Source organism: Arvicanthis niloticus, chromosome 5 (assembly GCF_011762505.2).
Source record: "Arvicanthis niloticus isolate mArvNil1 chromosome 5, mArvNil1.pat.X, whole genome shotgun sequence".
Classification (NCBI taxonomy): domain Eukaryota; kingdom Metazoa; phylum Chordata; class Mammalia; order Rodentia; family Muridae; genus Arvicanthis; species Arvicanthis niloticus.
In genome coordinates, this window is record NC_047662.1 from 63,317,222 (window position 1) to 63,334,477 (window position 17,256).

The 17,256-nt window shown below is 40.8% G+C and overlaps 2 protein-coding genes and 1 non-coding gene across 4 annotated transcripts in view; 2 read left to right on the forward strand and 1 right to left on the reverse strand.

Moving 5' to 3' along the window:
• The window catches only part of Haus6 (HAUS augmin like complex subunit 6), a 33,158-nt gene extending 25,925 nt beyond the window's left edge, over nucleotides 1–7,233 (forward strand). The window contains exons 13-17 of one of the 2 annotated variants that reach the window (XM_034503059.2): nucleotides 1,091–1,154; nucleotides 1,526–1,708; nucleotides 2,049–2,184; nucleotides 3,976–4,908; nucleotides 6,085–7,233. In XM_034503059.2, coding sequence (XP_034358950.1) covers nucleotides 1,091–1,154; nucleotides 1,526–1,708; nucleotides 2,049–2,184; nucleotides 3,976–4,908; nucleotides 6,085–6,128 — 1,360 coding nt within the window. In that variant the 3' untranslated portion in view covers nucleotides 6,129–7,233. The remainder of the gene's footprint in view (nucleotides 1–1,090; nucleotides 1,155–1,525; nucleotides 1,709–2,048; nucleotides 2,185–3,975; nucleotides 4,909–6,084) is intronic. The other variant, XM_076934695.1, reaches the window with a different exon arrangement.
• LOC117709685 (small Cajal body-specific RNA 8) lies at nucleotides 888–1,017 on the forward strand. Its single transcript, XR_004606930.1, has one exon.
• A 4,546-nt stretch (nucleotides 7,234–11,779) lies between the features above and the next one.
• On the reverse strand, nucleotides 11,780–13,408 carry Rraga (Ras related GTP binding A). The gene has a single exon (XM_034503973.2). The coding sequence runs from the start codon at nucleotides 13,135–13,137 to the stop codon at nucleotides 12,196–12,198; it is 942 nt and encodes a 313-aa protein (XP_034359864.1). The 5' UTR covers nucleotides 13,138–13,408; the 3' UTR covers nucleotides 11,780–12,195.
• Between the last annotated feature and the right edge of the window lie 3,848 nt (nucleotides 13,409–17,256).

Consider the following 17,256-nt stretch of genomic DNA (forward strand, 5'->3'; position numbering starts at 1 on the left):
AGCTTATAGGATTTAGAACAGAACAATTCTATTATATATGTAACATAGTTACTACAGAGCAAGATTTTACAGGAGAAACTGAGTTTGGAGATGCAATACTAAGTCTTTTCGCTAAAAAGAATTTGATCTACAAAAAAAAAGTTTTTATGATAATAAAAAAGAGTGAGAAATACAAGAAGCCCTTTGTGCATCTAAATCTGAAGTAGGTTTAAATTTTATAAATTACTACTTTTATTATTAAAACAAAACAAGATATTACATAATAACTTGCACTTGTACGAACATATATATTTTCATTACTATAGTGTGTGCTTTTCATGGCCTGGAAAGGGAGCAATATAAAAAGTGCTTAATGCAGCCATGCTAGCATTGGAGCTTAAGGGGATCTTCTACCCCGCTTGCCCCTCCCCCCCAGATTAATCTTCCAAAAAAAATTATTATGTGTGTGGAAGGGCACAAGATTGTCTATGTGTGTGTAAAAGTCAGAGGACAATTGAGAGTTGATTGTCTATTTGGAATCTGGAAATCTAGCTCAGGTTCTTAGGTTTACATGGTGGCTATTTGCCAAGTTGCCTCCACAGCCCTGGTTCTTGTTTTGAGACAGTCTCGCTTTGTAGCCCAGTCTGGTTTGGAACTTGATCTTCTTGCCTCAGCTTCTGAAATGCTGAATTTACAGGTGTGTGTTACTTACTATGCCTGGCTGAAAGGATATTAAAGTCTCTGCTACTGGGAAATTAATGTATTATTAGCATTTGAGGACATTGTAATAATGCAATTCTAGTTAGTTGAATTAACTCAAGTTTATACAGATTGTTGTATGTCAAACCGTTTACCCTTATAAAAATTTTATAGGCATAAAAATATATAGTAAGAATGTTGGAGTTAGTCGGGAGAGTGATACACAAGTTGGGCAGAAGTGCTGCTCCAGTTGTCACTGCCCTCCCCAGAGTAAACTGCCTTTCGATGACCAGGGCGAACTGAGTGAAATCGTCATGGACAGATACGGGGCAGACAGTTTCTTCCTCAGATGCATTAAGTTAGTGAGTGCCTCCCTCCACATAACCTAGATTTGCTGTCTTTTTTCTTTCAGCCCTGTGCCTTTTCCCTTACAGTGTGCTTCATCCTCAGATACAAACAGTTTCACACTAGAGAAGGTATGGTCTAAAGCAATTTTCATTATTGTGAGACATGGCCTTGCTAATTGACCAGACTAGTCTTGAACTCGCTGTATAGCCCAGGCCAATGTTGAACTCATGGCAATTCTCTTCCCTCAGCCTCCCAAGTACTGGGATTATACAGGCACATAGCTTGCCTTTAAAAACAGCTTCAGCTAATTGTGACAGTATTGATTTATAAATAAAGTGTTTTTGGTGACTTAATTATAGTTAGGTTTTTTCCCTCCCATTCTTGTGCCATTTCTATTCCCTTGCTTAATGAGAATGTGGAATTATTTAGACCTGCCATTTAAAGAGCTTCAATACTAGCCAGCCATGATCATTACGTTATAATGTATGTCTATTTTCAGGATCCAAATATGAGGACTCCTAAAGAGAAAACCATGATTTACAAGAAAATAGCAGACTCTGAAGTGGAAGACTCTTCTTTATCAGATATTGCAAAAAATGCCCAGAATAGTGCATTCAGAGAGTCTCTGCCAGTGAAAAAGAGTGATCCATTCCAGAAAGAGCAAGATCGTCTGGTAGATGAGGTTAGAAAACATTATCAATAAACATGCTTATGTAGCTGTGATTTATTTTTCCTAAGTGGTGTTAGGATCAAAAATGGAGTAGAGTTAATTGTTGAGAAATTTGAAGTAAAGGAGTCACAGATAATAAAAATGAAGGCTGGGGGCTGGAGAGAGTGTTCAGTGGTTAAGAAAGAACATGCACTGCTCTGCAGAGGACCTGGCCTGCCTGCAGCATGCCAGGGAACGTCTGCAGCCGTCTGCCAGTGCTGCACTGCTGACTGCTGTGCTCGTGCTTCCTTCTGTACTCTGTCATGGTTCTGTCTGGCCGTGGTCATTTTTCTTTTGTTCTTTCCTCTTGTAGGTTGCCAGAGTAGTTCTGTCTGATTCACCACAGCTCTCTGAAGGAAAAGAAGTCGAACTGGAGGAGCTAATTGACACTTTAATTTCTAATCCCTTCTTAGCAAGGAAACAAATTCCGCGGACTCCAGATAACTTGAGTAAGTTAGTGCTCTCTGTTCCATTTCCCTTTCTAAGACATTTCCCACCATTAGACTCATGATCGGACTGACAGTTCTTTGGAAACAATTTAAAACTGTACATCTTGTTTACTGTCAGTGGCTCTTTATTCTGATATAATGGAATTTTGTTGAAGTATTCAACATGATCCCTCACATTTTACAACCATCTTTCATCAGCATCTTTTGTGACTTCTGAGTACTTCCACAGAAATATAATCAGTCCTGATATTATAATCTTGTTTTACTTGGCTATTTTTCTGCAAAGTGTTTTATTTAGTTACTTAAAAAATATTCTGGGGCCAGTTGAGCCATGTTCCACATGGGAGAGAATGGACTCCTAGAAGCTGTCCTCTGTATAGGCACGCACTAAGTAAATAAAGGGATAAATTCAGTAAATGTACTAAGAAAAATTCTCACTTTCAGGTCAGACATCCTTGTTTAGGGAGTGTGGTGATTTTGCTTTCCAGTCAGCAGTCATAAGTAGCCACCACTGCATGCATAGATCTTTATGTACCCCAGGGCAAAAATAATGAGAGCATCAAGTGCTTCCCTCCAGAACCTGCATTGGTATGAGCAAACCTGATACTTCCTTAGTTAACCAGTGCAGATCATTGAATCATTGAATACAATTTCTTTTTTGCTGCTGACTTAATTCATTGAGCTGAGACAGCATAGGTTGCTGTTCTTCAAGTGACAAAGTGAATTAAATAGGGTCCTGCTGCAGTGTGATTTTCTTTTCTTTTCTTTTCTTTTTTTTTTTTTTTTTTGTTTTTTTTTCGAGACAGGGTTTCTCTGTATAGCGCTGGCTGTCCTGGAACTGACTCTGTAGACCAGGCTGGCCTCGAACTCAGAAATCCACCTGCCTCTGCCTCCCAAGTGCTGGGATTAAAGGCGTGCGCCACCACCGCCTGGCTGTGATTTTCTTTTTAAGAAATTATATTTAACACAACCTTGCTCATTTTTTGACACGTTGCTTATAGCCATTTCCATGCTGCAATGGCAGATTTGAGGAGTTGGGGCCGATCAAATGGCCAACAGCCTAATACCAGTATCTACCAGTATCTAATCTTTTTTTTTTTAATCTTATTTATATAACATATATGAGTACACTGTATCTGTCTTCAGACACACAGAAGAGGGCATTAATTGGTTGTGAGCCACCATGTGGTTGCTGGGAATTGAACTCAGGACTTCTTGAAGAACAGTCAGTACTCTTAACCACTGACCTATTTTTCCAGCCCTAGTCAACAAATGAGCAAGGTTGTGTTAAATATAATTTCTTAAAAAGAAAATCACACTGCAGGACCCTATTTAATTCACTTTGTCACTTGAAGAACAATAACCTATGCTGTCTCAGCTCAATGAATTAAATGAGCAGCAAAGAAGAATTTGTATTCAATGATTCAACCCAAATGATCTGCACTGGTTAACTAAGGAAGGAAGTATCAGGTTTGCTCACACCAATGCAGGTTCTAATCTTTTAACAACAACAACGGCAAAAATTCTGCCCATTTCTGGTATGTAATCAAATACATTATAAGTTTATGTGTATTTCAGGAACAGCTGTTGCTATGTGTACTGACTTGAGTTTGGTCATTTGGAGATGAAGTTTTCTTATGCTTTGGTTTGTCATCCTGTCGGCATATGTATGGGACTTGGACTGAGGCACTAGCTTTATTTTCAGTACTAGAATAAAGTATATTAATTGCATGTTTGTGTTTGGGTATATATAACTGATAAAATATGTGTTTTCTCCCCCACATTAATTAGTAACTGATATTAGGACCTCATGGAGAAAAGCTGTCGAAGCTGAAGATAAAAGAAGTTCAGATGGGATTCTAGTGGATGCCAATTCTGGACAAATGTCGTCATCAGAGTCTTCATCTATACTGCAGAATCAGAGGGAATTTAGCATGGCTCTTTTTTCCCCAGATTTTGATCGGTCTTATTTGCCTGAAGAGAAAGATGTTCCATATCAGCTTAAAGGTGTACCTCAGAGACATTTGGTAACAAGTCAGATTAGTGAACCCCCAACAGAAGATGAGTCAGACTTGATAAATAAGAAAATGATTTGTAAGCAAGATTCAGAAACTAGACAAGTGGAGGCATTCTCCCCTGGTGTGGCCAGTGGAGTAGATGTGATGAGTAGAAGTAAAGAGGACTGTGTTCGAGTACTGGACCACTCACAAGCTTCTTGCAGTGAATCTTCCACACATAAAACTCTGTTATGGGATTCTTTTCAGAGGTTGAGTGGCATTGGCATATTACATGAAACTCTTCCAGAAGAAGTTGGTCGCCTAAGTCTTAATAGTTCTACTAGTTCAGAGACCACTTTTAAACTGGAACCAAAGAGTTATGTGCACAGTGATGCTTTCCCAGACGATGTGGAAAAAAACCAAGCTATTCCAGAATTACATTCCAATTTACAGGCTCTTCTCACTAGATATGAGATTCTGAAGAAATCTCTTAACAAAATCAGGAAAGAATCTCACCTGTCTAATCCCGAGACACTTGAACAACACAAAGTAGAATTGAGTCCTCTAGCCAAAGATGTGCAAGCGGATGATACACACACTGTTTTGGACACTCGGGATTTGTTTATTGACTGCACAAAGCCATCTTCCCACATGTCCCTTGATGAAAGAACACAGAGTGCATCACCTCTAACTAAAGCTTTTGGGGAATTTCTGCCTAATTTAGAAGGTAAGAGTTAACCAAACCTTTGTATGCACCCTTGGTGATCCAGTCTCTTAACTGCCCCCCCCCCCCCAAGATAGAGTAACATTGTGGTACCTATCCCTGGCTAGCCACAAACTATATAGTTTGGGTTGGCTTCAAATTTACCATATAGCCCAGGCTATTTTTAATTTTCTGTTCACTTAACTTTTTATAAATATAGTACAAAGTGAGGTTGTGTGATCATGGTGGGTAATGTGACAAATATAATCCTTACACCTTCATCAAGGGTGAGAGGAGTAAACCCTTACTTTATGGGTACTTTCAGAGTCCTTAAGATTTTACACACACACACACACACACACACACACACACACACACACACAGAGAGAGAGAGAGAGAGAGAGAGAGAGAGAGAGAGAGAGAGAGAGAGAGAGAGACTGAGACTAGTTTTCCAAACATAGTCACATTTTGAGATACTGGTGTTAGAATTCCAACAGTGTGTTGGTGGGCAGTTCAATCTATAACAGTATAAGTTATTGAAGCAAAGCATTCAACACTTTTTTTTTTTTTTTTTTTTTTTTTTTGAGACAGGTTTCTCTGTGTAGCCCTGGCTGTCCTGGAACTCACTCTGTAGACTCAGAAATCCGCCTGCCTCTGCCTCCCAAGTGCTGGGATTAAAGGCGTGAGCCACCACTGCCCGGGACAACACATTTTATTAATCATAATTCTCTCTCTCTCTTTTTTTTTTGTTTTTGTTTTTGTTTTGTTTTGTTTTGATTTTTTGAGACAGGGTTTCTCTGTATAGTTCTGGCTGTCCTAGAACTCACTCTAGACCAGGCTGGCCTTGAACTCAGAAATCCGCCTGCCTCTGCTTCCCAAGTAATCATAATTCTCTTATTTTTATGTTTAAAAATTGTATAGTAAAGAATTAAAATTATTCTTAGTTATTTAGGACTGATTCAGGTCTTATAGATTTCTTATATATCACTTTAGTTTTTTCATGATTATTAAACACTTTTCTGAAAAGTATTCTAGAAGTACATTGAATTTTATTTATTTTTTTTAGAAAAGGTATTTGAGTAGAAATGGTAATTTTATTCATAGTGAGTCTTGGACTAAATCAAGAACTTGCTACTTTGTGGCATTGTTCCTACTTTCTTTGTAATACTTATTTTCCTCTTTTAAATATCAATTTTTCAGAAGAAGAAACTCAAGTAAGAGCCTTGAAGCAAGAGACTTTCTGATTTGACAAGATGAAGCATTTTCTAGTTGTTTTTAGCTGTGATGCACTTACCCTGAAGCCTTGTCACTTAACTGCAGCTGATGCACATTGGAAGTGAATTGTCTTTCTTGCATCAAAGGAGTTTTGAATGTACTTTGGCCTCTTATAATGTGTTTAGGTGTGTAGGTCTTTTTTTTTTTTTTTGGTAAATATTATAAGTTTGAAATATAAAGTATTTAAGAGCAGCAAATGTCTTTGTTTTTGTTTTTCTTTTTTGTTTTGTTTTCTTGAGACAGAGTTTCTCTGTATAGCCTTGGCTGTCCTGGAACTCACTCTGTAGACCAGGCTGGCCTCGAACTCAGAAATCCGCCTGCCTCTGCCTCCCAAGTGCTGGAATTAAAGATGTGTGCCACCACTGCCCGGCAAAAACAGCAAATGTCACAACTACTAGGCAAGAATTGCCTCTTTCCATCTACAGACAAATTACTGTCCAGAAAAAAACATACTTGTGGAATAGTCGACTGATTGTATTATTTACTTTGAGAGAAAAGATTTGAGAGGATGGTTTTCAGCTGACATTCATTCTAAAGCCAAGAGAAAAAGCCAGGTTCAGAACTAAGTCTTTTATTTAGGAGAGATGACAGAGGTTCTGTTTAGTCAACAAAATGATGGACTGGGTATTAGGTCTACCTTGCACCTTACTGACACAAGTTGGTATAGTTATGTTCTAATTGTATTTTGAAAGAAAAGTTTTATTTTAACAGGAAGGGTGATATGTAGGAGGAGCTAAGGTGGGAGGAGTAAGGAGAGGAAGAGGAGGAGTAAGGAGAGGAGGAGGAGCTAGGTGATGAGAGAGAGAGAGAGAGAGAGAGAGAGAGAGAGAGAGAGAAGGGAACCAGACATGGAGGCAGATGTTCACATGTGTCTGCCAGTCAAAGGTAGTTGATATATCTAGGTTGGGTATTGGGTTACACTTCTGATTGATATTGAGCATTACCAAACTTATAAAGCCTTTGGTTAACATAAAAAATTTTTTATAAAGGCAAAAAGAAGGGAGCATGGGATGGGGGTTTTCTAGGGAGGGGAAATGGGGAAGGGGGATGGCATCTGAAATGTAAATAAAATATCCAATAAAAATAAATAAAAAAAAAACCAAGTGTCAAATTTTAGAAAACAATTTTGATTCCTAGAATAATCTTATAAGTAAATGACAAATATGTCAAAATATCAGTCATTAACATAAGTGTGAGTGCGTAACCTAATAGCCGCTGAAGATCCACATCTTTTAGAGAAATAAATCATTTGTTTGGGTCTTGATGGAATATACTAGTACTAACACAAAATGAACACAGTGCAGTACGTTTGGATGTATAGTCAGCGGCACACCTTAGCGTTTGCGCCACTGTAAACAGGCTTAATGAATTCTAAGTATATTGGTCCTGCAGAGTGATGTTGATGGGATAAAATGCATGTGATTGGTGAAGATGAGGTGGAGTGAATTGAGGAAAATGGGGAAAACGCTTCAAGGCTCTTAACTTGAGATGGCCACATGTATTCTATTTATATTTAACAAGAATATAAATAAAAAATTTACAAATTTGTTTTACAATGTGGTCTGTGGGCAGTATGGTGGGTGGGGAAAGCAACAAGGTTTTTGTTACTGATGGAAAACATTAAAGTTCCCTGGTGCCTACAGAATATCCCAAAATAATTTGAGAAAATTGAACATGGATTTAAGTAACTAGTAACATTTATATATTTTGCCTTATTGTCAGAGGTCTTGTTTGAATCATCCAAGAAATAAATACATGTGCCTGAGTAAGCTTGACTAGAAGAGGCACTAAAAGGTTGATTTATCTTCTGTGTAGAGCCTCAGTTTGTAACTATCAAAATCCTATCCCCACGTCTTAAGAAAATTTGAGAAGAGAAAGGTGGATGGGCTGAGTGTCAGAAGACTGTGTAAAAGCTGCTTGACGGAAGGAAAGAGGACCGGTTCCCGGGGTTCTGGGTTCCTTCCTGAGTGCAGCAGAGCATGCATTGTTCAGGTGTATTGGGACATCATTTGTTGTTTACTTCACAGGCAGCGTAGTATCTAAACTCTAAGGAGCATGTTAGGGAAGAGGAAGGACTATCAAAGGAGCCTCTGTCCTGCCAGAGCCAATGCTAAGTGTTTAATATGCATGATTGCATTTAACCTTTGTAATTGAGCTAGGAGTCATGCCTAGCCTGCGGATACTGAAGCCAGAGAGATTATATGGCCGGAGCAGGATGCAGGGATCAACTGTGTTAGGATCATTTGAGGTGCCTGTTTAAAAATGCTAATTTAGAGAGGGTCTAGAAATCTCATCTCACATGTGCTTCCATGGCAACTCACAAGTTGAGCAGTTTGCTGCTAGGAGGTTGGGATTCATATTTAGTCCTTAGGTACCTTTAAAAAGGGCACACTATTGTATGTACATTGCTCTAGGAGCCCCTCATTATGAGAGTCGAAAGATAAAATACCTGGTTTTGGTTTATAAGTCACTAAAATTTACCTATGGTTGGCTGAGCATTCCTGAAATGATTATTTCCTGTTTCAGCACCATGAACAAATCTCAAATCTGTCTCCAAAACCGATTATAACGCGTGCCTTCTGTACAGCATCTCCTGCAGTTCGCTTTGACGTTTAGGAAATACTTTGATCATGTCAGGTCCTTGCTTAAAAGCCCATTGATGGTTCGTTGTAATTCTAGAACAGGGTTTTGGTTTAAAGACAGCTCCCCTACTTAGACTCCTTTCCCCCTCCTGCTGGAATCTTTTACAGTGTTTCCTTCTAGCCCACCTCAGTTCTTTGATTAGTTTGACTTGAAGACTCTAATAACCTTTAATTATACCAGTTAAAATTTTTTTAAAAAATTATTTTCATGTGTAGGATTTTAATTTTTTTTTCAATTTATTTTTATAAATATATTTGTGGATGTTTGCCAACATGTTTTTGTACCTCTTTGGTGCCTGGTGCTCCCCGAGGAGGGAGTCGGATCCTCTGGGACTGGAGTTACAGACTGGTGTTAGCTTCTGCATAGGTGCTTGGATTTGATCCTGAGTCACAGGATGAGCAGCCACTGAGGCATCTCTCCAGCCAGTTCCTTTAAAATTTAGAACAGCACTTTAATCCTTTAATTAAACACCTTTGATCTCAGCACTTGGGGAGGCAGGTCTATGGATCTCCGTCAGTTCCAGGACAGCCAGGGCTACATAATGAGACCCTGTCTATGAAAAAAAACCTGAAGGCTCAGAGAAATCACATTTACCTTGATGTCTTAATTTGCCCTCCCTAGATCATGGTCTTACATCTTTTCTGAAGTATATAGTATAACTGTTTAGTGTCTCTGTGTGTGTGTATGTATGGGGGGGGGCTGCGGAGGCGGGGATCTTAACTATTTTCAGGTTAGCTTCAGCTCATCACAGCAGTCTTCTGCCTCAGTCTCCCAAGTACTAGAACAACAAATGTTTACCTAGCTTTTACTTAATGTCATTATTAGGCACCTTCCCACTATTGTGTGTGATTTCTGACCACAGCTGTATACATACCTTCTTACCTGTGTAGCTGTGTAGTCTGTAGGATATGCATGTTGCTGAGCATGAAAAATGTTACCAAGTAAGATAAAGAATAGTTGAAGTTAAAGAACATTTGGAGGGGGCAGGGATTGAGCTTAACAAAATACTAGACAGACATTTTGAAACCTTTACAATTTTCTTAGTTATGAGGTATGATACCAATTTTAGTATCTAAAGTATAAACAGGAATTCTTGAGACCTGCATAAAAGCAAACTTTTTTTTCCCCTAGTGTACTAAAAGAAAATGTGTCTCAAAACATTTCATTTAATGTGTGAAGGCAGTATAAAGATCAGATGCCTGGTTGCTCTAAAGAGCACTCACCTTTTCATGCACTGAGAGCTGTTAAGTGGAAAATATCTGTGTTCTAAGGACTGTTTATACACATGTTCTACATACTGCTGTCTAGAATATTCAGTGTTTCACCACTTGTCTGGAATTCCCTGTATTTCAAAAATTATACTTCAAACACACCATTGAATTACCACATACAAAAGTACAACTTGGTAAAATAATTTAAAAGGCTCAGTGATACAGGTAAGTGTTATGTTACTGGTATTAGAATCTAGATTTACTACAACAGCTTTTATTTTTATGTTTGAGGCAGGGTCTTGCTATGTAGCCCTGACTGGCCTCAGTGATTGGTCTTTGTGCCTCTGTAAAATGAATGGCTCCTAGTTGGAGAAGTCTCTGATAGGACAACTTAACACTAGAACTGGAATGGAGCAGTTTATATCTGCCCAATAACTAGGAACCTCTGAATCTTTCCCCACAAAATAATAAACAAATTTGGGAGCATGAGATTTCCAGATAAATACAAATCGCAAAACACCAATTTTGTGGTCTTTGTTTCTAAAGTTTGTAAATTTGGAATTACATGTAGGAATAATCTATACTTAAAATGAATTTTTTTTTTTAAAGCAAGACCTTAGTATAGCCTAGGTTCTTAAATTTATGGTAATCATCTTACGTAGCCATCTGACTACTGGGATTACAGGGAATGAGCAGCTGCCTAGCAAAAGCTAGGCTTTTATCTTTTGTTCTTTAAGTTTTCTGTCAGTGGAGGTAGAGGGGTGTGATGGTTAGGAGGCACAAAGGGTCTGGTCAGAATGCCCTAAAGTGTCTCACCTTAAGAAAATCATGCCAGTTTTCTCATGTATTAATGATAGAAGTCACCATCCATCAGGTTGAGGATAAATTAAAATATAAAATACATGCATGCCAAGTACTTAATTCCTGGCATTTAACAGGCTCAAACTTTGCCAGCTGTCACATGCAGTATTTAGAGGAATGGCATCATCGGGATGCTGCCTGTGTTGACCATTGGCAATCTTCCATTCCGTAGTGCTGGCCTTACTGTATCCACAAACAGGAGAGCAGGCATAGGAAAATTACGTCCTCCCCAACTTCAAAGTAAAAGGTTAGAACTGGGATTTCATCCTAGGAAGTTCTAGGTAAGCATTCTACCACTGAGCTATGTCTCTAGCATTAAGAACTTGGGACTGGGGTCTCATGTATCTCTGGCTAGTCTTAAACATCCCACCGATCTTAATACACCCAATACTCCTGCCTTCACCTGGGATTACAGGCATGTACTGTCACCCTGAGGTTTTTATGTCCCTCTGGTATTGGGTCCTAGTACTCCTGCCTTCACCTGGGATTACAGGCATGTACCATCACCCCAAGGTTTTTATGTCCCTCTGGTGTTGGGTCCTAGGATCTTGTGCACTGATACCAGTTGAGCTACTTATCCAGTCCTTGAATTCGTTTTAAACTTTTTAAATGTGTATGGGTGTTCTGCTTCCACCAGCTGAGTGCCTGTTGTTTGTAGAAAGAGGGTTGTTGTATTTCCTAGGATTGGAGTTACAGATGGTTGCTAACTGTCATGTAGATGCTGGAAATTGAACCCAGGTATTCTGGAAAAGCAGACAGTGCTCTTAACCAGAGTCACTGTTCCAGCCCCTTGAGTCTTTACCACTGTTACAGCTGCTACCAAGCGCTGCCAGTTTGTGAGCTAAACGACACTTGAAGATAATCAGAATCTACTATTAAGTACCTTCAAATTATTTCAAACAACATTTTAAATTGCTAATAAATGTTTATTCATGATTGAAACCAAGGAGGATTTAGAAATACACTTTAATATCTTGCTGATAAAATAGTAACATTCCACTTTTGTGATCTGATAATACAGAAGGTAACTGCTTTAATACTCTATTTTAACCAGGTAACCAGAACACACCCACACACACCCACACCGCCTACTTGAGTGTTAACACCACACTAACTTTTCATAAAGGCTGTCTTAAAGATCTCTACTGGAGAGCTGAGTAAATAGCGTCCAATACTAAGACTAGGGAAGAGATGGGATAGTAAGCACACGTCTCAAAGCTCACTTTTAAGCACATGACATTATGAATATTAAAAACAAATGATGCAAGAAAAAAGAAACCACCGTAATTCAGCATTTTACTAAAGAGCATTTGGCATTATTTCAACGCATGAGGAGGCTGTGCTTGGGGCCATCTACCCTCTCTAGCTTCTCAAAGTGTTTCCTGGCATTACGAATGTTGATCAGAGTAGCTGCAGAAGGGATGGATGGGTCTGACATGACCACCATCACATACGTGTTTGATGTAAAGATGTCGATGAAGGCAGCGAAGTTAGAATTCCTCACTTCCATGCTCTGGAAAGAAGCGGCCAATTTACTGCAGCTTAGCTTAAACTGCTTGATGATGTTGCTGATCTTCTCAAAGCGGTGCACATCTCGCTGCTCTTTGCACTGGTAGTGGGAAATCACCAAGAACGTAGCTCTCTCGAACAGCAGAACTTCATCAGCCTCGATAATCTGGGCAAAATTCCTTAGGTTCATCTCCAGCTGCTGAACGTTGGGGATCAGCTGATAGACGATGCTGGACCAGGCTTTGTAGAGCGTCTCATCCCAGATGGACGTTCGAAAACAAGCGCACTCCAGCGGGCGAGACAAACGCCTCAGGTCTTCCTCTCGCTCTTTAAAAATCAGGTCACGTTGATCTTCCTGAACCAGATCCATTTTGTGCACCAGGCAGAAGATTTTGGCATCAGGTGAATTCTGGAGGATGGCTTCCAGACACGACTGGTAATAATGCATATCTTTTTCCAGTTCGCGGCTCTCTACGTCAAACACGTATATCAGAACCTCCACATTACGGAAGATGTTGTCCCGCTGGCTGGTGAAGTAATTTTCCATAAAGGTGTCCTGGCCGCCACAGTCCCACAGGTTCAGCACCAGGTTCCCCAAGAATCGGACGTGGGAGTGCTCCACGTCGATGGTGGCACCCAGGCGCCTGGTGTCGCGCGCAATATAATTTGCAAAGATGATCGACCTCATGCTGGTCTTCCCCGACCCGCTCTTTCCCATCAACAGCACCTTTTTCTTCATGGCTGTATTTGGCATCACCTGCCGGCGTCGCCACGGATTGGGCCTGAGGCACGGCCTAACGGCGGACCGACCGAGGATGGGGACGGCAGGACACCAGGCACCGTCCGGCAGCCGGAGGCTAAGCACGCGAGCTCGGGCCAGGAAAGACCGCGGCGAGGCGAGGCGAGGCCTCAGAGAACAGCGCCGGAGGCAATGGCCACAGCAGCTCGGAGCTAGGGAGAGCAGACAAGTGATGCGCTCAGCTCCAGCCCGGCCGCCACCCACTTCCCGCCGGTATCTCGCGAGAACTGCGAGGTCCTGCTACCACCCACTTCCGGTGGTGACATCGCGAGAACGTCGGTCGCTCCTTTACGACTCGTGGAATTCTGAGAAACTGCTTCTTAAATTGCAACTTAGTATTCTTGCACAGCGAGTTAAAACGAAAGGGGAAGCTTTCGGTGTTTGTTCTGTTTGGGTTGCATTGGGGGGGTTGCAGAAGGGCTCGAGTGAGCCAGGGAGGGAGAATGCTGCCCTCGCGTGGCCAAAAGTCCCCACACGCCCACTGCCGTTGTCACCTCAGAGGGATGTGCTGTGGTCTTGAAAATCAGGCAGGTAGAGAGGCCAGGCCTTATTTGTCAGCCCACATGGGGATGACAAATGAAAACCAGCATAAAGAGATTTTGAGAAGCTAATTGCTCAGGGCTAGGCAGTACCTTACCAGGAGACATCCTGATTCCGGGTTCTTTTTCTATTTCCAGACAAGTTCCCTTTTCATAGCCTCTTTCCCCATAACCTCAACTTGAGAATTTGTAATTAGAATCCAAAACTCGAGGAGAGGGTAATATGGAACACCATGTATTAGCTTCGTCCCCACAGGAACCGTACGAATAACTATTTTCAAACTTTAGGAGGTTAAAAGAGTCTGAATGACTTTAGAAGGTTTGCTCACCAGCCAGAGGTCACATTGCCTCAAGTACAGGGCCCTGAAGGAGAGATAATCAGTGCCATTCAGTACATCAGGATGAATCAGTAGACTTGTCAAGACACTTCAGATTCCTAAATTAGAACACTACATCCTTATTGTAAAGTCTTTTCCAGGCTGTATACTACACTGTACCAATGAAGACATTTCCTCACTCACTGAAAAATTGAATGTTGGGGCAAGAGACATGTCTTATCATTTATGTGTACTCGATGCTTTGGTAGAGGACCGGGGGTCAGGTCTGATACCCCCTTTTGGCCTCTATGGTCTCCCGCACAGATATGTTGCACATAAAACACACACACACACACACACACACACACACACACACACACACACACACACACACTGTTTTTCCAGAGAAGCTGGATTTGATTCCCAGCACCACCCTGGCTCCTTGAAACTGTAACTCCAGTCCCAGGGGATTATGCCCTCTTTAACCTCTGTGGGCACTGCATTTGAGTGATGCACAGACATACAGGCAACATATGCATTTAAATAAATAATATTTAAAATATGCAAGAAATTCAAAAGTAACCATTGTTGCAGGATATTGATCACTGTGAACCCTGGGATTGCATTGTTTACCAAAAAAGAAACTATTTTCTAGTTGTGATGTGGCTCAGTCTTACCACACACTGTTAATTCCTTTGGCCAGAATACAGACATGCCCTTAGAATACACTTTTAATCCCAAACAATGAACATAAAGTTAGTTTGTAGAAGAAAGCACCATGTTTGAAAGTGAGGTCTAATTGAGTGGCAGACAAAGCAACGAATCAGAGAAAGATTTGACAGAATAGAATATGCCCAGCTCTCAGGAGGAGAGGGGAAAGAGGCTACGTAACTGAGAGCAGCAAAGAGAGAGTAGGAGGCAGTACTTACCAGGACAGTTATAGAGAGACAAGGTTGAAGAGAGAGCAAGGTAGACACAGAGGAAGGCAGAATGGGCCAGAAAATAAGAAGGAACCAAAAGAAGAAGTTAGTATGAGGTCAAGCAGAGCAATTCAGGAAAGGGAGAGAGAGAGAGAGAGAGAGAGAGAGAGGGAGAGAGAGAGAGAGAGAGAGAGGGAGAGAGAGAGAGAGGAAAGAGAGAGGAGAAAGAGAGAGAGAGAGACACAGAGAGAGACATGAAGAGAGAGACAGAGAGAGGAGAAAGAGAAAGACAGAGATAGAGAGAGACAGAGACAGAGAGCAGATTGAATCAGTCAGCTTGGAGAGGAGTTTGAGCCAGAACAGCTGAGTTGACCAGCCAGCCAGAGATCAGAACAGGAAAGGGTGAGCTTATTTTGAGACATAAGTCTCAGAGGCTGAAAACATTCTAGGCCTAGATTAGATTATATGGAGGCTAAAAGCTCCCAGAACCTGATTTAGGTTATCAGACAGGGACAATAAGCCCTGGGGATGACAAGAGGAGTATAAAAGCTATATTTACAAACCACTGCCCCCTTTATGCATTATTTAGTTATTTAGTGTGTGTGTGTTTGCATGTGTGCACACACTTGTACATTGAAATAGATGTCTTATTTAGGGCTGGCCATGCAGTTGTCACTCTCAGTTTGTTGACCATTTATGAGTCTCTGCATTAATTGCTGCCCACTACAGAGAATTTTCTCTGGTTGAGGCTGAGGACAACACTAATCTATGTGTATAAACATGAATATTTAGACGGGAGTTTGACATGTCCATTTAGCAAGGTAATTAATATGTTCCTCAAGTTTACAGTACCAGACATGAAGCCTTTGCAACAGGCTTCAAATCCAATCTGAAAGCAGTTGGTTACCTCATAACCTTTGTGTTGTTCTTGCACCAATGGGCATGTCAGGTTGGTATTGTAGCATTCAGGGTTCACCACGATGACTTTCCCAGAAGCCTGCTTAGTACCCTCTGGCACATGCAAACTAGCCAGCAGGGAGGAAGATGTTAGGTCTGTTCCAGCTCGATGTCTTCCCCTGCCCTTAGTTTGATGTCTTTATGTTCTGCAACCAAAATATATTCTGTCTTAAGCAATAGTGTCTTACTATCTAGTTACAGTCCATAACCAAGAGTGATAGAAATCACTGGGGTTGTTTTGGGAGCTTCTGGGGCCTTTCTGGCCCTGATCCCATGTCTGGAACTGAGTTTTTGTTTAATAACACACATCTTCTGGGGGAAGTATTGTCCACTCATGCTGGGTACCTGTGTTTAAAGTTACAGACTCATTTAAATTAGCTTACACATAGTGGGTTTTCATAAATGTCTTTCTTATATCCTTAGTTTTGGTTAACAAACTCCCCACCCCTTCCTCACACTGTACCCAATCACTGCTTAAACTTTAACCTCCAGTATTCCTGCCTCTCTATTTTCCTATTGCATGTATTCTACTATACCCTCTCCCATTAAGAACCTCACCTTGACATGGGCCCTTTTTAGCTTCCCGAGTTTGACAGGTACCCCCAAGTAAGCACACAAGTCTAAAAGCTCAATAGACTTTGTTCTGCATATTTAGTGTTTTAACTTTGTCAGATTTATTTTTATTTTTTTATTTTTGTGTGTGTGTGCCTGTGCATCTGTGTGCGTATACACCACTTGTGCATCAGAGAAGGCGTCGGATTCTGAACCAAGGTTACAGGCAGTGGAGAGTCATCTTAGCTAGGTGCTGGAAACCAAACTTGACTCCTCTAGAGGAATGAAGAATATTGATTGCAGTGAGGATTTTTGTTTTCTAGTTGAGGGGTTGGAAGGGATTGGGGTGAAGAAGGGTGGTAAGAAAAAGATCCCAATAACATAGCTAGAAGCCCAGCTACAACTAATAACTCCTGAACTATATCCCCAGTCCCAAGTAGTTTAGTTGTCAGATGGTGAGAGGAGTCTGTTCTGACCTGTCTGAGTGGTGTTGTAAATGCCTTGTATGTCTGGACTGCCATCTCCTCTCCTAAATCTGGGATTTTTTTTTCGGTTTGATTCCTTTCAAAACACTTTTCATGTCTTTAGAATGAGATTCTTCTCTTTCTTTGATGCTGATAATCTAACAAAGTTGGCCTTTTCCGAATATCATATGTCTCTTGGAATTCCCACTGGAGTCTTAGTTTTTTCTTTGTCCTTGTTGGATTGTTTCACTTTCTCCATCTGTTCTTCAAGATATTCCGTTTGCTCCTCCTGTCCATTCTTGCGGATGCTTTCCACAGAGTTTAT